The 20933-nt window shown below is 41.2% G+C and overlaps 1 protein-coding gene across 1 annotated transcript; it reads left to right on the top strand.

Annotated features, from left to right (window-relative positions):
- The first annotated feature begins 9844 nt into the window (after nucleotides 1-9844).
- LOC102232929 (cytochrome c1, heme protein, mitochondrial) lies at nucleotides 9845-18408 on the top strand. Its single transcript, XM_005814147.2, has 7 exons — nucleotides 9845-9952; nucleotides 14123-14313; nucleotides 15531-15657; nucleotides 15735-15892; nucleotides 16608-16768; nucleotides 16836-16936; nucleotides 17865-18408. The coding sequence occupies exons 1-7, from the start codon at nucleotides 9872-9874 to the stop codon at nucleotides 17967-17969; spliced, it is 924 nt and encodes a 307-aa protein (XP_005814204.1). The 5' UTR covers nucleotides 9845-9871; the 3' UTR covers nucleotides 17970-18408.
- Nucleotides 18409-20933: the final 2525 nt, after the last annotated feature.

The raw sequence follows: 20933 nt of genomic DNA, 5'->3' as shown, positions 1-20933 counted from the left end.
ACCCCAGTCTGCCAATCCAGGGGAACTGCCCCCGATGTCCATGCGATATTGCAGAGTCGCGTCAGCCAACACAACCCTACAACATCCAGAGCCTTAAGGAACTCCGGGCGGATCTCATCCACCCCCGGAGCCTTGCCACCGAAATTCTTCATCCACTCCTGTAAATGGGGAAATAGAAATCCTGACTTTTCAGCTTTTAAAAACCTTTTAATGGACAAAAATCACTACAGAACCTTAAAACTGATGAAAAACAAGCATGGTGCAGTGTGTGAATTTATTTGAAAACTAATGCCCCTGTGTCTCTGTTTTTTTTCCGGATTGTTTTTGTCGTTATGCTATCCCTCTGTTTGATGTCTGATAATTTTTATTTATAATTTTATTTTACCTGTTTTAATTTTTTTATTGTCATAATTATATGTGTGCCTTAAGCCTGTAAGACTTGTTTTCTTCATGTATGTACAAGCCACGTGATATTGTACACTTGTTCAAAATGTTTAATAAAAATAATAAAATTTGCTGAAGTGGTTTGTACCTCAGAGCCACCGTAGTTTTTGGTTTTTCGCATCATTTGAAAAGTTGGCTGTGGATTGGTGTTGGATGGAAACGCTGAGCTGCGACTCCATGAAGGAGCTCAGGTTTGATCGATACTGAAGTGAAACCTGGAGTGGAAACTAAACCGGTTTAAAAACCTGGAGAAACAACCAAATATTCCAGGTACTCCTGATCAGTTTAGAACCTAAATTACCAACAGAAGGCAACAATTACTGTTGGATTTTCCATCTAATAGCAACATTTTCAAATATCTGAACTATTGTTTCATTTCATGCGATGAAAGGAGAAAAACTTTAATGTGGACGATTCAGAAGAGCTGGAGAAAATCGAGGTGAAACTTTCCCAGAAACTCAAAGCTTTATTTTCACTGCTGTAAATCAGGAAACACGGCAGTTTGTGTTAAAGCCTCTGATTTACGGCCCGTTTCTGTGTGGCTGGACGTTAAAACCGAAACGGTTCCGATTCTCAAACCTGGCTCACATTCACTGCTTTCCCTCCAATTCAATAAACCCGCTTTATGAGACCCAGTTCATCCTTTTACCAGATTAAAAAGTCATTTTCATTTTATTTATCCATCAGGCTGAAGTTTTAATGACCAGGGGAGAAAAAGCACACAGAGCTCAGCTTCACTTCGAAAGTCTTCGGTTCATTTTGATACACAAAAATAGAATCGTAGTTTCTTCAGCAGTGAACACAGAATTATTTGATTTATTTGATTTTTATTGTTTCATGACTTCAGAGTAAAGAATTCACTGGGAATTTTGTTTGATTATTTTCAAAGAATTAGGAATAATTTATGAACCTTTTTTCAGGTTCATAAAACCTGAAAAAAGTCAAGCTTTCAGACTTTAATTAGGACTATGAATCAACTCTAAGACTTTTATCACAACACAAAGGAACAAAACAAATAGATTTTATTTCAGAGGACCAAAACTGTACAGTTTCTCACAGTCAACCCAATTTAAACTTACCCAGAATAGCTTGATAGCTAGCATGTATTAGCAGCTTGTTAGCCTATAGAAGATTTCTGCTAGGAGCTTAAACATTTACCTGACAGAAAAAAAACTAGATTGTTTCTGTATTTAGGGATTCTTAAATAAAATAACTGAGAATGACTTTCTGTGGAATGACATGGGACAGAAAGTGGAAGAAAATAAAAACATTAAATCATATCAGAGGTGTTTTGATTAACAGGCTCCCATGTACGAGTTGTCCCTGAACGCATCTCAGGAGGTCAGCTGTTAGGACTTCCTGTTGCCTGACAGGGAATTTTACAAACTGCAGCAGGATTTGGACCTGCAGCAGTCCAAATCCTGCAGCAGGATTTGGACTTTTAGACTTAGTTGGGACGTTTCTGTTAATAACAGAAGCATTCAGCAGATCCTTAATAATCCATAAATGTTGTTATTTCTTGGAAATAAAATATGAAAATGTTTCTGTTAAACTTTCCAGAAACTTTTGAACTTTGTCCATATGAGTGGTGGCTCTGATTCTCCTCCTCGGTTTCTAAAATCCAATTAGCTGGCTTGTTGTTGTGAGATCATCAGATATGAAGGAAAGCCGGGAGGTTTCCACGTCTAATCGCTGTGAGATCTGAAGCTCCAGCAGCCAAAGGCTCAGAAATTAATCTGCAGGGTCACTTTTCAGACACTTGTATAAACACAGAGTCAGCGGCTTTCTGTGTCCAACCAGAATGACCTCTGACCTCCCAGAAACAAAGATCCCTTTAGCTTTAGGATGCTAACGTCTTTGCTAGCTCGTACGGTTGTAGATTTTATTTGGATTTTCATAAAGTAAAAACCGTTTCAGTGAAACGGCATCAGCTGTGAAGAAAAATCACGGATTGAAAAAATCGACTTTCAGTTTGTGGACGGCTGAAACGAATTATTAATGGATCCATAACTTCAATCAAAAAGATGAAAACATGAAATAAAAACATGAATCACAAACTGAGCATCAGGAATGAGAACTCTTCAGAATGACAGGAAACAAAAAGCTAAACGCCAACGGAGTTCAGATCAGATTAGGTTTTATGTTTATTTTAAATTAATTTTTGTTTCTTTTAGCTGAAGTGCAGCAGCAGGTTTAGGGTTTCATGTTTTCTTTGCGCTCCACACTGAGCTGCACAAATTGCTCATTTCCTCCCGTCCTTTAAAGCAGATCAGTTCCACATTGTTCAGATTTTTCATCTTTTAAGATCCATTTAGGCCAGTTAACACATTCACTTGGAGTTAAGTTTTCACTTTAACCTTTGGAGTGAAAACATTGTTTAGTTTAGTAAAAAAAAAAACTCTGACTTTTGCAGATTATTTCACTTTAAAACACTTTAGTTTGCTTTGATTCTCTGAAGGGTTTTGCTCCTGAGGAGCTGCGTCACATTCTGACTTCAATCCGTTTGTTTTTCTCTCATCACTTTTCTGATTTGTTTGAAGATGAAATATTACAGAACTAAAGTTTCAACCGACGGCAAGAAAAGAACCAAAAACTTTGTGTGGAGGAGCAGAAGGATCTGACAGGAAGCTACTGGACCTGAAAGGCTCATAGAGCCGGGAAGGTGATGAAGGACAAGAGACTCAATAAACCAAACCTGAAAGGAGAAACGACAGGAAAACAGGAGCAGAAAGGAAAAGAGATTATGATGACTGACTGTGAGAGACGACGAGTTTCTGATTTATTGGGCGGCAGAGTTGGAAGAAACTAAAGACTGACCGAACCTGGAGCAAGAAAACCAAAAGAAAGACGAAAATATGATGAAAATTAGACAGTTTGTGGTTCTTATTCCAGTTATCACAGTAATAAAAGTTTCCTTCTGGAAGGAAACCGTAACTACAGACTGACTACAGACCAACTACAGTCCTACTACAGACTACCTACAGACCAGCTACAGACTGACTACGGACCAGTTACAGACCAACTACAGGATGACTACAGACAGACTATAGACCAACTACAGACAGACTATAGACCAACTACAGACAGACTATAGACCAACTACAGGATGACTACAGACAGACTATAGACCAACTACAGACAGACTATAGACCAGTTACAGACTACTTACAGACCAGCTACAGACTGACTACAAGGTGTTTGTGGTGAAAGGTTGCCTGAATAGAAACAGAAAAGCTTTACTGAGATCAGATACTCACTTAGAATGATATATTATTAACATTAGTAGTAATAATAATAATATACACACAATTAGAGCGATATACAATATTAATATACCGCAGTTTCTCTGACGTGATTTCTAATTGCTTTTTAGGATGCATTTCAGTGGCTTTCCGCTGCAGCGTCTGAATGTACCGGTAGTGTGGCTGATTAAGGTACCAGTTTTTCATTTTACCTTGTATGGCTTTATTATTGTCGGCAGACGCTTTATTGTCATTTTGGGTATTACAGATATATATATATATATATATATATATATATATTTTTGTTTTGTTTTTTGTTTTGTTTTGTTTTTTTTCTCTCCTGATATTGACAGTGTTGGTTCTGTGGTAGTGGTGCTTTAGTAGAGAGTCTAATTGCTGTATTTTTTGGGAGTGCTTAGAGGGTGAGAGCATAATAGTTCCACTGTAGGCACATCGTGGGACCTGGCTGGATATTTCCAGCTGTGAATAAGGATCAACGTTCCCGGTGCGATGGCTGAGGAACTTCAGGAACTCTGTGCTCGAGTCCAGCAGTTGGAGGCCGAAAGGAGCCGCCTGCAGGAGGAGAGGGATTCTGCACTAGCAAATTCAAATCAGCAGGATGATGTACAAGCTGGGCCGAGTACAAGTGGATCACCGATGAACAATGGGACAGCTGACTGCATAATCTACCTGCCAAGGGAGAGAAAGTGTCCAATCTTTAGAGGAACTCATGGTGTTGGGGTGGAGGAGTGGATAGAAGAGGTTCGCACCAGCATGCGAGTCCGCCATGTTGGACCCACAGATCAGGCTGCTTTCATTTTTGACCATTGTCGTGGAAAAAACTCTTTCCAAGCACTGTCCAGGTAAAATCACTCAATCAGGTTTATTCATGAATTGCGCACAACTCAGAGAGCTCACAGGACAGTCAATAATGAAGCAAGTCTGAACGGAAAGCTCTGCCAGGCAGAGCCAACACATGAGTTTTGTACAAAGGGATAAGGGATCCAAAGCAGGGAAACAGACTGGTTCGCATGCAGCTGGGAAAAACAATGTCCAACCTTGTGCATGTAACCCAAACAGCGAAAACTTGGTGGGAATATACAGAACTTAGAATAAACATATAGCAATACAACTAGCAGGTGTAATCTAACTGTAATTTTTCCACATCACCATCTTGAAGGTGAAGCTCGAGATGAAATTAAATATAGATCGTCAGCTGAACGTGAGAATCCAGAAACTGTTTCACCATTTTAAAAGAACTGTATGGTTGCCAACAGTCTCATTACAGGAGGACTTCTTTTCACAGAGACAGTTAGATGTTGAATCTTTGCAGGAATTCTCTCATTCATTGTTTTGCTTGATGGACAAAGTTAAATCTAATTCTCCCCATGCCATGGCAAATGCAGACATCTTACTTCATGATCAATTTATTCAAAATGTTAGTAATTCTGACCTGCGTAGAGAGCTGAAACGTTATGCTCGTGATAATCCGAGGTGTACATTACTGGAGGTTAGAGCTGAGGCCATTATATGGGAGCGTGAAGGTGGGGTGGAAAGTAAAAGTAGTGTTGGCCCCTCTTTTTGTGCTGTACAGAGTGCCAGTGGGTCCCCTTCACTAATTGACTCTCCCTCCAGTTCTGTTGCCTCTCAACTTGCTACTCTTACTGCAATTGTACAAAAACAGCAGGAACAGCTGGATCAGATTACTCAATCCCTTGCAGCTATGCAGCAGTCTCCTGTGGCTAGGCCTCCCAGTGCTAGTAGTGTGATTTGTCACAAGTGTCAGCAACCAGGCCACATTGCCCGGTATTGTGCCGCTCGTGGCCGTTTTGCATGTGGTGCCCCTCAGGTCCAAGCCACCACTAGTTCTCAGGTGCAGGAAAACTAACTCCCCCTAGTGTTAGGAGCCGGACATTAGGAGGGGGTGGTTCAGGCTCAGTGGGTCCCCAAGTAGATGAGGTGAAGGAATGTTTAATTGCACCTTGCCCCCAAGTTACTATAAAACTATCTGGAGTTCCAGTCCAGTGTATCCAGGACACTGGTTCTATGGTTTCTACCATTTCAGAAAGCTTCTTTAAAAGGCATTTCCCAGATAAGTTAAAGGTATGCCATTGGTTGGAGTTGAGAGCTGCAAATGGTTTGAGTATTCCTTATTTGGGTTAGCCTGATATTGAGGTGTGTGGGGTGGTAATCCCCAGAAGAGGGATGCTTGTTGTTAGGGACCCTCCAGGTCAGGCCAGTTTACCTCAGATACCAGGCATAATTGGGATGAATATAATAAAGGCCTTCTATCTTCAGCTATTTGACCATTATGGCCCTGATTTGTTTAAACTCCCTTCTGTTTTGGGGGCCTCCACTTCCTGGCTTCCTGCCGTTCAGTTATGTCACCAGGCTGAGGTTCAAAAAGGCCATATTCAAACCAGTGTTGCAAAGCTTCGTGGTAGAAGACCTGTTGTAGTCCCTGCAGGCACGACTAAATTTATACCTGCCACTTGTTCGGCCATGCTAGCACAGGCTGGGGCAGCATTAATTGAGCCTATAGATGTGAAGTTTGGCTTACCTGAGGGTTTGTTAGTGTCTCCTTCCCTTTGACAGGTTTTTCAGGGCGCTGTTTATGTTCCTGTGGTGAATGTAGGGGTGTGTACAGTCACACTAAGACCCCGTTGTGCTCTGGGTGTTGTCTCCCGTAGAAGTGGTCAGCTTACCGTCAGAGTTGCAGGAAGTCCCTTGTGTACAGGAGCAAGTTGTGGCTGTAGTCAGGTCCCATACTGCTGAGACTGGTTCAGTTGGAGAGAAGATAACATCAATTAATCTCTCTATACTGGATAGAGAAAAGCAGCATAAAGTGAGAACCTTGTTGCTGAAGTACGAGTCTGTGTTCTCTGCTTTTTAGAATAGAATAGAATTACTTTATTCATCCCAGCAGGGAAATTATTTTTGATGGCAACCTTGATGTTACCAACTTAATCAAGCATAACATCCCATTGTTAGACAATGTTCCTGTGCGGCAGAGGTACCGGCGTATCCCTCCATCTGAATATGAGGCAGTTAAGTCTCATATTAACCAGCTGCTGGCAACCCAGGTTATCCGAGAGAGCAGTAGCCCTTATGCATCGCCATTTGTCCTGGTCTGAAAGAAGGATGGCAGTCTTCACCTTTGTGTGGACTACAGACAGCTCAATAAAAAGACCAGAAAGGATGCTTTCCTACTGCCCCGAATAGAAGAAACATTGGACTCCCTATCGGGTTCACAACATGGACCTCACTTGTGGCTATAACCAGGTTCCAGTTGCAGAGAATAATTCCCCAAAAACAGCCTTCTGCACGTCGTTTGGCCTCAACCGGATGGCATTTGGGTTGTGCAATGCACCAGGAACTTTTCAACGGTTGATGGAGAGGATGTTTGGGGCTCAGCATGGTCAGTCAATCTTTTATTAGACCTGGATGATATTGTTGTGTTCTCTTCCAGTGTTGATCAGAACCTGGCACGGCTGGAAGTGGTGTTAAGTCGCCTGAAACAAGAGGGATTGAAGGTCAAGTTGGAAAAATATGACTTCTTTAAGAAAGCAGGTTCAGTACCTGGGACATCTCATCTCAGAGGATGAGCTGTGGTCATTCCTGTGGTTTGCCAATTATTGTTGGAGGTTTGTATAGGGATTCCCTCAACTGGCTGGCCCGCTTCATCGTCTTGTTTCAGAACATGCTGGGCCAAAGACGTGTCGAGGACGAGGGAAATTATTGGGAGGAGTGTGTTCAGAAGACTGTGAAAGGAGCTTCCAGGAGCTCAAGGTCAAGCTTGTAAGTGCTCCCACTCTTGCTTTTGCTGATTTTTCACTGCCTTTTATTTTAGAGGTCAACGCCAACCACTGTGGGCTGGGAGCCGTGTTGTCTCAGGAGCAGAGTGGCCGAGTACGACCAATTGCATATGCCAATCACAGTTTGCATGCTGCTGAGAAAAGTTATAGCTCCATGAAACTTGAGATGTTGGCCATGAAGTGTCATTATTTACCGAATGACATTTTAATTTATTAAATGATTAAAATCTGAAATTTTTCTGATCCTTTAATTGAAGTCTTTCTGTAGCTTTTTGATCCATTTGATGGCTTTTAGAGATTTTTGGTTCCTTTTCTGGAAATCAGAGTAATAACCAGTCCGTAAATTTCTGTGTTTTTCCTTTTCTCTCTTTTCGTCCCACAGCTTCAGAGGAAATCAAGGCTGATGAAAACGTTATTATAGCTGCTGCTTTATTCAAAGCGTGTTAAAAATCCACAGCCTGTTTCTGTCGGTCTGCTTCTCTTCTGTTTCAAATGATGAAATGTTTCAGACGGTTCACATCATGGAGGGATTCGTTCCTTCTAACTAAATCTGGATGGTTTTATTGTTAAACATTATATCGGTGTCTAGCTTTGCAAACATATGGACAGACATTATTGCTGCCTGTAGAATTATGAATATAAAGTCTGATTATTGTTGGTTTTAAGCAAAAAAACAAAAATCCTGTAAAGTAAAAATTAATTTCAATCGGTGATTTTTATGGCACTATGCTGCCATCTTGTGGAGAAAACAGGTAAAACACTCCAGTTAAATATTCCTCCTGTTCATATTAATGCGCAGAAACTGATGAACATTTTCCTCTATATTAATGTACTGTGTAATGTGTATTGATCACTGGGATAATTTGAATTTATGGGAAATGTAGGAGCCATTGAAACCGGATGTGATGATTTTCCAGGTCTGCATGAGAACAAGAAGAGCCTGATATTATTCATATCTTATGTTTTACAGGAAGAAACATGTAACTCAGAAACTGTCAGGTATTGGATCCAGAACGAAAAAATAATTGTTATGCTACTTTTTATGCTTTGCATAATTTTTTTTACAAGTATAAACTCCATTTTGTATTTTTTCTGCTATTTAAAATAGATATTCTTCATGTTGATACTTCATTCATTCAATATCATGACTTTGTTTCAGATTAGCGATGCGCTGAAAGGAGGAAGCGCAGCCAAGCTGAATAACTGTTTTAAACGGGATCACATTAAATTTACTTTATTCTGACGGAAGATGGTTTGAGAAGTTCGCCAACAGACCAGATTAAAGGTTTTCATTTTTAGTTAAAATCAACATAAAAACAACAGGAGATTAAGAAAAAAAAATTAATTATGTATTTATTATTTATCACATATTATCAAACAACTAAAGGACAAAATAAATAAGTTGTGTAAATAGGTTTTGTAAGATTTGCGTAAAGTTGAATTAAAAACCATAATGCGTGGCATTTCCGGTTTAGTTATCTTCAAAGTAAAAGTTTATTCAATTGAGATTGTTTCGAGTCAACAATAACTTAATTGACCGTCCATCACAGTATAAAGTTAATAAATATTAAGCTTACATTTATCTGCAAATAGGTTAATATTATAGTAGATGAATGGATTGTTCTTTCCCATAGGAAGAGCTAATAATGCCAATTAAATAAAAATCAATAATGGGGTTTTGTTTCTTTTTTTAAACCATCCATATAAAAGTAAATACTCCTTAAATTAATTCATTAATTTATTATAATTTCATGGGAGTTCCGTTGTAGAATCTGGACTCAAAGAAAAAAGTATAAAGTTAGCTTCTAAGTAGGACAGGCACTGACTAGCACAAGACAAACATATTTAAAATTTATGAAATGAGCTTGGACACAAATTGTTTGCAGAGTTCGGTACTTTGAATGTAGCTATAAAAATAATTTGCAACAATACTATTCTTTTTGTAAATTGTTTGCAAAGACTCACTAATAAATGTGTTATCCCTAGAAGGAAATGAATTATAACTTACACAATCAATTTTCTCCAGAGTTGTTAATGCTGATGCCTGTGACTGAGGCTCTTGTTGCATAAAAATCACATGAAGAAGAAATATAGCAAGAAAGAACTGCAGGAGCTACAGTTTTTTTTTATTTTTTAGGCCTTCATCATTCTGGGCCACAGTCTTTTTATGACTTTAGCCCAGAGCTACATGTGGTTCCATATAGTTAATCCTAACAAGCTCCACTGACTTTAACTGGTTTTATTTTGACAAACAATCGTGTCAACCAGATGAAGTCACGCTGCGGTCTTTTATTTTGAAGAACCCTCCCGGAAGCGCTCAGTTTGTGCCTCGTCTCCGGCTTGCTGGTTCCTCCATAGAGAACTCGGAAGATGGCGGCGCTTCGGGTCGTGGCGCTCTCCGGGACTGGGAGAGCTCTCCTCATTACGGGGAATCCTCTCAAGACTTCCAAGGTAGATCGATACATGGGCCTAATATCAGCCTTTCTGAAGGTCGGATGTTTTTAAGAGTGTTTTCATTATAAAGTTATGCTTGTCAGGCGTCCTCCCAGCGAACCATCATTAGCTCACCGGCTAGCGGCGGACTGGCAGACAAGGTCACTTGTCTTCCCCCGGATTTCAGGCTGTCTTATTGGGCTGACTCTTTTTATTTGTGGTGCTTAGTCAGTCAGAAGTTAAAATAATAGGGACTGTGTTTGCAGTTTTTTGTCTAAATGCCGCAAAGCAGCTGTTCCTACCGTTAGTCAAGGCAGCCAGAGTCGTGTCGGACTGTTAGCACATGCAGGTCTGGACTGGAACAGATTCTTCCTAAAAACAGGAGCATAAATCCATCAGGAGACAAATCTTCTGCTCCGTGTGTCCGCAGAAGCTACCGGTGTGTTTGTTTCAGTTCAGATAAAGGCCACTATCTGCCTCTGGAGCTTAAAAACAGCGGCATTCAGGCGTTAGAGCTAACGAGTTAGCATCGGAAAGGCTGATAAGAACTTCCGGTGGAGAAGAAGCCGGTTCCTGCGGGATTATAGACCCTTTTCACATGACGTCACACAACTTCCGTTTTGGCTCGAAGCTGTGTATCCTTAGTTCCGGTGTACATAGTAAGTAATGATAAAGTTGTCTATTTCATATATATATATATATATATATATATATATATATATATATATATATATATATATATATATATATATAGAGAGAGAGAGAGAGAGAGAGAGAGAGAGAGAGAGAGAGAGAGAGAGAGAGAGAGAGAGATGTATAAATCTGACAGCATATGTTGATCAGACAGATCACCGGAGCATGGAGTTTACACAGTCTCTAAAACATTTGCCTAAAATAAGATTTGAAGATATATCACGATTTGCAAACCAGTTCTCTCTGACAAAAAAATCTAAATTAGACAAAGGCTACAAATTCTTCACCGAACAATACCTGTTTGACTATGAAGGTAGGTATTTTTGTTTTGCGTAACCGTTAGCTTAGCATTAGTGAATTTTGTTAGCTAGCTAACTACGTGACATAACTGTTCCTTAACCAGAACTTTTTACTGTTTTTGAACTATAACGTTTTAGGCTCTAATCTTGATCAGATTATTAAATTATAGACTGGAGTTGCCACTCATCCCATAAAATAGGGATTTGTTTGTTATAAGCAGAGATGTCCGGTGCCGCCGCTGCTTTGTAATGTCTTTAATCGGACCACTTTTTCGGTAACGAATAATCTAACGAGTTCGTATTTCAAATCCAGTAATCAGATTAAAGTTATTTATCCAAATCATTGCACATTAATATTTTCTTGTGTATTTATTTTTATTCCTTCTTTGCGTCTTTGGGAGAGACTCTGTGACAGTTAGCAGTGACAGAAACATGAACAGTGCATGGAGATGCGCATTTTGTTGCTGGAAAAACAGAAATATCGTCAAGCCCAACTGTTATTTGTGGCTTTTGTCTTGTTTTTATTTTCCATTAATACAGAAAATGAACCTCTAAACGTTACATCACTGACAGGCGGCGGTGTATATGTTTCCTAACTGTGGCTAAAGCTGCTGCTAGCTGGTTTACTCATGATCGGAAGCTGGTCCCTTTGAATACAGTTGGAGAATGGTAAATTGACAATGACTTATAACGGTTATCTAGCACGTAAACACTGTTTTATAAAACACAGAAAGTGAACCTCTAACGTTACAGCGCTGACAGAGAGTATATTTTTCCTAAATGTGGCTAAAGCTGCTGCTAGGTGGTTTACTCTCCGATCGGAGGCTGTTTATTTTATACACAGATAGAGAATGGTGAATTTACAATGATTAGTAACAGCTATCTAACACTTAAATGCTGTTATTATTAAACTTACCTTTTATTATATCCTTAAGATTATGAGAATGCGGGAAGTTTTCAGCTTGGTTCCCAAGGCAAAATCACACCGGAAGTAAAGATACCCAGTTTTGAGTTATGGCGGCCATTGTCTGACGTCACTGTGAAAAGGGTCTATTATTGTTCGATATGAATATTACTGAGCTATATCTCTGTGGGGGGCGTGTCTCAGGGGATTGTTTGTGTCTCTTAAATCTATCAACCAAAGTAGTTTTTTTTTGTTTGTAAAATGTATTATTTTGATTTGAGAACTAATGTTATGAGCCGTAAAGATCCATCCTGGTCATAACCAGCCATCTGGCTGGAGGTGAGGGTCAGAGGTCATGTGCTCTCCTCCTGTCCGGTTATAAAAACACTGAAGGTCGGTTTCATAAGGAACCCAGAGGGAAACTGACAGATTGACCTAAATCAGCCTTTAGATTATTCTACATCAGAGGTGAACAACTTTACAGTGAAGCTTAGATCTTTATTTATCCTCCATCTGCTGAATAAAACCTGTTCAGAGACACAACTACAGAACCACCATTTCATCACTGCTTTTATGTTTTACAGTGAAGAAGAATATAAAACTTTAGCAAAAAAAAAACAACAACAAAGTGGCCTGATAAGAAAGATAAATAAAAAATATTGCTGGTCCTTCTAGGATATTTTGCAATGGAAATTGAATGTAATTGTTCCGTAATAAACTGAAAAACGGCTAAAATCTGCATGTGTTCTGTCTATATTTAAAACCTCTTCAGTTCAGTCTGAAGCTGCATTATGATGGCAACTTGTTGCGACAAATATCATCTTTAGTCACTTTGAAAGATAAACGTGTTTAATTCTTATCAAGTTCAGATCAAGTTTCAATTCTAACGTTTCTCCCAAAAGTTTCAATATCATCATTTAACCAGAAGAAAATCTATCATCACTCTAAAATAGTAAACATTATTACAGCTGTTGGTAAAAGGTTTCATTGATTGATGTCCATATTTTACACATTTTAATAATTTCTACCTGGATTATAATTATAGCACAACAAACGGGCTCTTTGCACTACGGTGCTGACGTCACATCCGCATGAGTGAAATGCGGCTTTCTTGTTTCCAGTTTGAGTTACCATAACAACTAGAAAAGACAAAGTCGTATTTCAAACACTAATAAAGAAATACTATGCACATTGTTGTCTTCCCTGCGACAGACTGACCCGTCCAGGTGACCCGTCCAGGTGACCCCGCCTCTCGCCCGGAACGTTAGCTGGAGAGGTAGCAGCTCCTCCTGACCCCACCGGGGACAAGGGTGTTAGAAAATGATGGATGGATTATTGTCTTCCAAACATAATGGGCTTTTAAGTTTTCATGGATTGCTCAGCGATAATGAATTAAGAAGACGGTGGCTTGTAAATATCCGTCGCTCCCAGTTAAAGCTAACGCTGCACAGCAACGTTCGCAGCCTTCACTTCACTCCAGATCAACTTCTCCAGCCTAAAACTACCGGGGGCAGACGGATGGGAAATGAAGGAGCCTCCTGTGTTATTTCCATGGAACCACTTTTGTATTCAACCGAGAAACTGATCCGCCTGTACACACTGCTGTAAACACCGTCCTCTTTGAGCTCTTCACAAGAAGCATGCAAAACTAATAAATTGAAATAACACGGAGACCTTAAGGAACACGGCCATATTTTTCTAAAAGCAACAACTCTGAACCTGAACCGTCAGCTGAACTAGAACTCCGACACCAGAGCTGCTCTACTGTTAAGCTATGGGCTTGTTGTTCCTCAGGCTTCAGAAGCAAAAAGCCTGAACCGTAAAATCCCCGTTACTTGGTCTCTGATACTAACAACAATAAACCACGTAATATACTTGACAATAAGTACAAAATAAGGTAAAGACATTGTCTTTAGATACATAAATAGCACATTTTTACAAGACAAATGTCCGAGAATATTGCCTACTAGCATAAGCTAAAGCTAATGTTAGCCACAAAGTTTAAAGAAAGTAAAACTCACCTTCCTATCTGTGAATGTCTAACGAGGCGAACATCTTAAAACCTTTCTCCAGCTACTTGTTGGGGCTTCAGATCGATGTTCATCATTAATTGTTACCTTGGCCAAGCCCTGCAAACACCGAGTGTAAAACGCCATTTTCAATAGACTGGAAACGACCGAGCCGCTTTTCCCAGAACACGGAAGCTGAGCTGCAAAGAGCCCAATAGGTCGTAGTTTTCCTTGTTTCTGAAAATAAAATGTGTGTGTGAATCTGTTATTCTTCTCTCTTTAGGCCAACATGTCTTTCACCAGTCTGTTGGGTAAGAAGAAGGTTGCCTTGACAACGCTGGGCGTGGTTGCCGGCGGCGGCGCGGGGCTCGCTCTGATGCTCCACCAATCAGTGAAGGCGTCTGAGCTGGAGCTCCACCCCCCATCGTACCCCTGGAGCCACTCGGGGCCGCTGTCCTCCCTGGACCACGGCAGGCGAGTCATTGACCGATCGATTGATCGATTGATCGTTATCCATATGAAACCAACAGTCAGAGCAGAAATGAAACCAAAACTGAACAGAATATAAACATTTTGCATTTAAGATAAAAAACCTTTTGTGTAATTTTGTTTCACAGAAAACTCCTGTAGCTTTGGTTTTAAATCTCCTTTGCTTTTTCAATATTAACCACTTTATCTAAAAACAGTCAGCAAATGTTTCTAATATTGTGTAAAAAATGCTTAAGTGAAAAATCAGCAGAATGAGCCTTTATGTATCTGATTAATATCCAGAATAATCAATAGATTAATTGATAACTAAAATAATCAGACGTAGATATTGATATATTACAGATGCACCAATCTGATGTTAATATCTGATATTGATAAAAATATTGTAGATCAGATATCAGTGTTAATATTCCTGATCTATAAGTGTAGATCTATTCAGTCTAGTTCTATGCTTTGTTATTTATTTTGCATGATTATAAATAGTTGCACTTTCTGAACCATTTGAAGGTTTGTTGGTTCATTTTTATGTTTGTTAGAGCCTATTAAGAATTAGATGAATTTACTTTTTGTTAAACTATTAATGTTCCAGGTCCAAGATTATGCGCCTGGTGGTTCTGTTGTTGTTGGTTTGTTGTGCTCAGACCTCGTCAGTCAGCCTCCTGCTGTGGTTGATCTGATTGTTTGGTGAAGGAGTGAAACTGTTTCTCTACCACAGAATTAACGTTTATATTTCGACTTTTTGTATGAAGTCAACTCGGAAAAGATTTCTGTTTTTTTATTCAATTTTTTTTTACCCCTCCAGGGCCTTTTGTGGGCTCTAGTGTCCCTTATATGACAGTAGGCTGACAGGAAGGGGGTAAGGAGAGGGGGGGAAGACATGCGGCAAATATCGCCGGGTCTGGGAGTCGAACCTGCGCCGGCCGCGCCGAGGACTCAAGGCCTCCAAACGTGGGTCGCGCTAACCGCTACGCCACCACGGCGCGCCCAAGATTTCTGTTATTTTTATAAGTAAATAAAAAACTCATTTTGAAACCAGAAAACTCTCCACGAGTGCTTTTTATTTTGAGTGAATCGAAAGCCTCCTCCTGAGAAACTACGCTGGCACTTTTTGTTTTTTGGACTTTATTATGATACCACAACGTTTGACCAGGAAAGAGCCTGTTGTTTCTGCTCTCATCCTGAGTGTTTCTGATTGGCTGCAGCATTCGCCGTGGTTACCAGGTGTATAAGCAGGTGTGCTCAGCCTGCCACAGCATGGAGTACATGGCCTTCAGGAACCTGGTGGGCGTGTCGCACACTGAGGACGAGGTCAAGGCCATCGCCGAAGAGGTGAGGCCGCAGCAGCAGCCGGCTCCTCCTGCCACCAGGGGGCAGCGCCGGCTCATGTAGCTCCATTCACCGTGCAGGTGGAGGTGGTGGACGGCCCTGATGAGAGCGGTGAGATGTTCACCAGGCCAGGAAAGCTTTCGGACTATTTCCCCAAGCCGTACCCAAACCCTGAGGCCGCCCGGGCCGCCAACAACGGGGCGCTGCCCCCCGACCTCAGCTACATCGTCAACGCCAGGTACTTCCTCCAACACTCACTGAAACCATCAGCCGCTAATATCAGCTCTGCTTATCAGATAGTTATTGATTGAAAGGCCTATATTGAGGCCTTTCAGTCCAGCTGAAAGCCTCATCTAGGCAATAAAATGTTTATTTTTAAAAAGGAATTGATTTTTTGATGTTTATTGGGACAGTCAAACTGAGCATTTTAGTCCTGCATTCATTTATAACTTTTAACGGTTAAATTTATTTTAATGTGTGATGGTCTCTCAGGCTCCTGTTCTGATTCTCTGTCAGCTGATCCTCCGTTTCTTAGTCATTTCTGAATCGTCTCTCAGGAAGAACCCTGAGAAGATTTTACTGTTGTAGATAAAACAACAGATATTCACACATGAAGCAACACTAAGCTGCTATGAAGAAAAAACAAACAAATAATGATAAATACAGAAGAATTAAAGACGTGAGAAATGATGTGTTAAACCTGATTGTCTGTCCATTTTTTAATCAATCTGATTAATTCACAGCATCCCTGTCATTAATCAGATTAACCATTTAATTGGTTGCAGTAACTTTTCTAATATTGTATAAAATTAGCTTAAGTGGTGAAATGAAGAATCTGCAGAAAGTGCCAATATTTTTTAATCTGATTAATTGTCAGAATAATCGATTGCTAAGCTAATGGCTAGCTGCAGCACTGATGAACATGCTGGCTGTTTGTGCGGCGCCCCCTACAGGCACGGCGGAGAGGACTACATCTTCAGCCTGCTGACGGGTTACTGCGAGCCGCCTGCAGGCGTCTCGCTGAGAGAAGGACTCTACTACAATCCCTACTTCCCCGGCCAGGCCATCGGCATGGCGCCGCCCCTCTACAACGAGATCCTGGAGTACGAGGACGGTAGGTGGCGCCCGATTGGCCGCCGCGATGCAGGAGGCCGCGTCTGATTGGCTGTGTCTGGTTGCAGGAACCCCGGCCACCATGAGCCAGGTGGCCAAAGACGTTTGTACCTTCCTGAGGTGGGCAGCCGAGCCGGAGCACGACCAGCGCAAACGCATGGGCCTGAAGGTAGGCAGGGGGCTACCTTCCACCTGGATAAACACCACAAACATTTTACTAACATTAAGACACGAACAAAATCAAAACACAAAATTCAAATTCTAACATTTTACTAACATTAGAAACAGAACATTGCTGAATACTTTAAAAGACAAAATTAAAACTAAATTTCAGCGATTTCAAAGATTATTTAAAAATAATTTATCTTCACTTAGAGTATAAATTCCCCAATTTCATCAATTCAGTATTATTTGATTATCTGTTGCAGATTTTTAAGGTTCTTTTTAATTAGGAGTTCATGTATTTACAGAAAGCAACATGTTCAGTGAAATAACTGCAGCTGTGTTTGTTAGTTTGAGGCAGCGGTGATGCAAAAGCAACCGTATCCGTAGCAACAGAGACCGGTCTGATATCACAGCTTTTCTAATGGAGGACAACAATCACTGAACATTGATGTGAAGTTTAGATTCCATGGAAAGGCAGAAGGCGGCTGCCTGCTGCTCTCATCACAGCATCCACGCTTAAAATTAAATCTGCTCTGAAACGACATCAGAGTTTCAGCTTTATTCTGAAATACCTGCAGTTTATCCAGACGTTCCTAGAATAACTCGACCAAACAGAACAACAAAATTCAACCTGATGATCTAAATACTGTAGAACCAAAGTTCTTCTGTCCAGAGAAAGAAAATGAGCATTAGTCCAGATCTTACCCTAACGTTCCCGACGTTTTACCGTGACTTTCTCAACTTTCTATTGTAGCGTTTGTGACGTTTTATCGTAGCGTTCGTGATGTTTTATTGTAACATTCCTGACGTTTTATCGTAGCGTTCGTGATGTTTTATTGTAACATTCCTGACGTTTTATCGTAACGTTCGTGACGTTTTATTGTAACATTCCTGACGTTTTATCGTAACGTTCGTGACGTTTGTCCCTCCAGCTGCTGATGGGCTCTGCCATCCTCATCCCTCTGGTCTACTACTTGAAGCGACACCGATGGATGGTGCTGAAGAGCAGGAAAATCGCCTACAGGCCTCCTAAGTAACGGAAAACAAGCGCACCCCGACCCAGACCTGAACAAGAGAAGGGTGCGTTCAAAGCCCCACAGAGCTTATCACCCTCTAACTCTGCCCCTCAGGGGGCAACTGATAAACACACGGCATGTTTTCAGACATATATACGATGATTTCAGTCAAAAATGCCTTTTTTTCAACCAGTTGTCAATGAAAACCTGTGATAGTTGTTTTCTGAGTGTTCTTGAACGCACCCTGCTCAGAGTTTATTGACTTCCACCGCCTCCAGCAGCAGCGGCGGTGGCTACATGCTGTCTGAGTTGCATTATCTCTGTAAGATACTCCATGCTGACGCTCATCTCTGGGTCGGCCTCAGGCTTCACAACGTTCTGCGTCTGTAAATTCATTGTTTGTCTTCAGAAAGTCTGACATAAACTGTTTTACTGTACAAAATAAATTCTTCTAAATGAATCTGTCTGGTTGGAAGTTTCTGTTCTGCAGCAGTTCTGGCTCTGTAAGGTGCAACTGACTGCTTAATCCAACCCTGGATAAATCCAGAAAAGTGGGCGTGGCTACGCAATGGGGGCGTGGCTACGCTCTGAGGGGCATGAAGAACTGGTTCCTTAAAAACTTTATTGCTGTATTTAGTGACTTTAATCAGAAAATAAACAACAAATGACAAATCTAGTGACTTTTCTGTTCCACTTCCTGTCCTGGAGGGGGCGCTGCTGGGCGTAACAAACCTAAATGCCACTGAGCGACCCAGAGGTCACGTTAACGGAATATTTGACCAGTTATTTTTTTAAATGACGGGAAAATTTGAAGCCCGTCGGTCATTTTGGTAGGTTATAATTCACACCCTTTACTGGTGCACATGCACAGACATTACAGCCTTTATGCAAAGTGTTTATTATTAACAATCAATTAATAAAAGAATCTTTTCTGAATATCATCTCATGGACGCTGAACTAAAGGCGTCTTTCTGACCGGGATCCGACCGCGTGTTTATGGGTTACGGACCGGACGCTTTGGAGCTTCTGGGTCAGAAGCTCATTCCAAACTTTTGGTTAAAATGGCGTTTAATTCAAGTCTTCATTACATGCAGAACAGAGAAAAATAAAGAGTTTTCAGTGTTGTGTTATTTCTTCCATTGAGTTTGTTTGTTTCTGCTTGAATTTGTTTGCAGGATGTCAGTCGTGTCCCAGAGTTGGTCCCTCCATCATAAACTCCAGAGGCAGTTTATGACTCCATAAACCTTAAACTAAGTTGAGTTTAACTCAAACCTAAAGGAGTTAAGGTTGAGTTAAAGGATTTAGACTCAACCCTAACTCCTTTAGGTTTGAGTCAGGGCAGCGTGGCGCTTCTGTCTTTATGTCCACATCAGCCAATGAACAGAGGTTTCCTGGCAGCATGAGACGGAGCATCATCACGCTTCGAGATGATTTTGCTACAGAAGGTCCGGCTCTTCTTTCTGTACCATGAAAGAAAGTGATCAGTCAGTCAGTCTGTTTACTTTGCTGAGGTTATTTTCACCCCTTCAGGGGCCCAAACAGGGCCGACCAGCTCTCTCCCCAAAGCGTGACTCCACCACCTCCTGCTGACGTAGCAGCCATTTTGGGCCGTGGTTCCGTCCATCTGGACCATCCAGGGTGGCTCAGCATTCATCACTGTTTGAAAATGAGTCTTGATGCTCGTCTGGATCCCTGACTGACCTGGTCAGTGGCCCAACAGTCGGTTTATGTGTCACATCAAGCCTCTGGAGGAGCCGACAGCTTCGGGTTGGTGGGACTCCAGAACCAGCAGCTTCACTGTTTGCTGCTTTGTAAAGGCATTTCAGCAGCTGCTCTCTGAACCCCGTGAATGTATAACAGAAACTTTCCTCATTGTTCCTTCATCGGAATCGGCCACAAATCTCTTCAGAGTACGATGATCGTGTTCAGTGTTCGTTAAATATCTAATGTTTTCATTCCTTGTCCACTGCGCTGACGGGTCAGCAGAGACCTTTTCTCTTTCACATATTGCTTGAAGCCTGATTGATAATGTGGAACATGCTTTAGTTGAGCTCACCTGGTGAACTAATCAGATGAATCACAGAGATCCAAAGAGTCCTGAGACACAAAACCATCTATGAGTTTGATGGAACAAACATTAAATCTTTATCACACTTGAATCCAATTTGCATAATAATTTGGAACCTGGTGTTCGACCAAAGCTGTGAGAACTGAACATCACTGAACACCATCCCCACTGTACGGCGGTGGCAGCATCATGCTCTGGGCTGCTTCTCTCCAGCAGGGAAGTTGGTCAAAGTTGATGAAAGATGGATGGAGTCACATTCAGGACGAAGTTGGAGAAAACCTGTTGGAGTCGAAGCCTGGAGAATGAAAGTGAAAACTTTTGTAAACCATTTTTGCTTTGGACTTTGAATTCCAGTCAAATATTTCTGGTTCTGGTTCAAGGGTGTGAAAACCTTTGTAAGCCACTGAAACTCATCTGGTCCATTTCAGCCAACATGGAGAGAAACTCAGGCCAGGCTGGGATTTGACCCGACAACCTGCCAGCCTGTGAGGCAGCAAGCAGGAGTTCAGCTTTACAAACCGATTACGTCTGTAAAAAACATTCCCACCGACCGGTTGGGTTCCTCTGCTTTTCACCGCAGCCAGTTTTTAATGTTCAGGTTATGCAATGCCAGACTAAAATAGACAAATGCCCCAAATGCCCCGAGGCGTCTCCTTTGGTCTGCCGGTAACTAAAGCAGTGACAGAGTTTCATACCAGAGATTACGACACAAAACAGGACCAAGAGCAGGATTCATCATCTCAGACACACAAAGGAACCAAAACTGCAGAAAAAGTTTCAGATTTTTCTTCTGTAACACGGGGAAGAACCAGGATTGTGACAGACAACGTGGCCTTGTGGCCAACTGGGAGAACTGGGAGAGTCAGGTAGGTCTGGCTTCAAATGACAAAACAGAAGGTGTGTACAAAATATATTTG

Source organism: Xiphophorus maculatus, chromosome 20, assembly GCF_002775205.1.
Source record: "Xiphophorus maculatus strain JP 163 A chromosome 20, X_maculatus-5.0-male, whole genome shotgun sequence".
NCBI lineage: Eukaryota > Metazoa > Chordata > Actinopteri > Cyprinodontiformes > Poeciliidae > Xiphophorus > Xiphophorus maculatus.
This window is presented reverse-complemented; position numbering and strand designations above follow the sequence as displayed.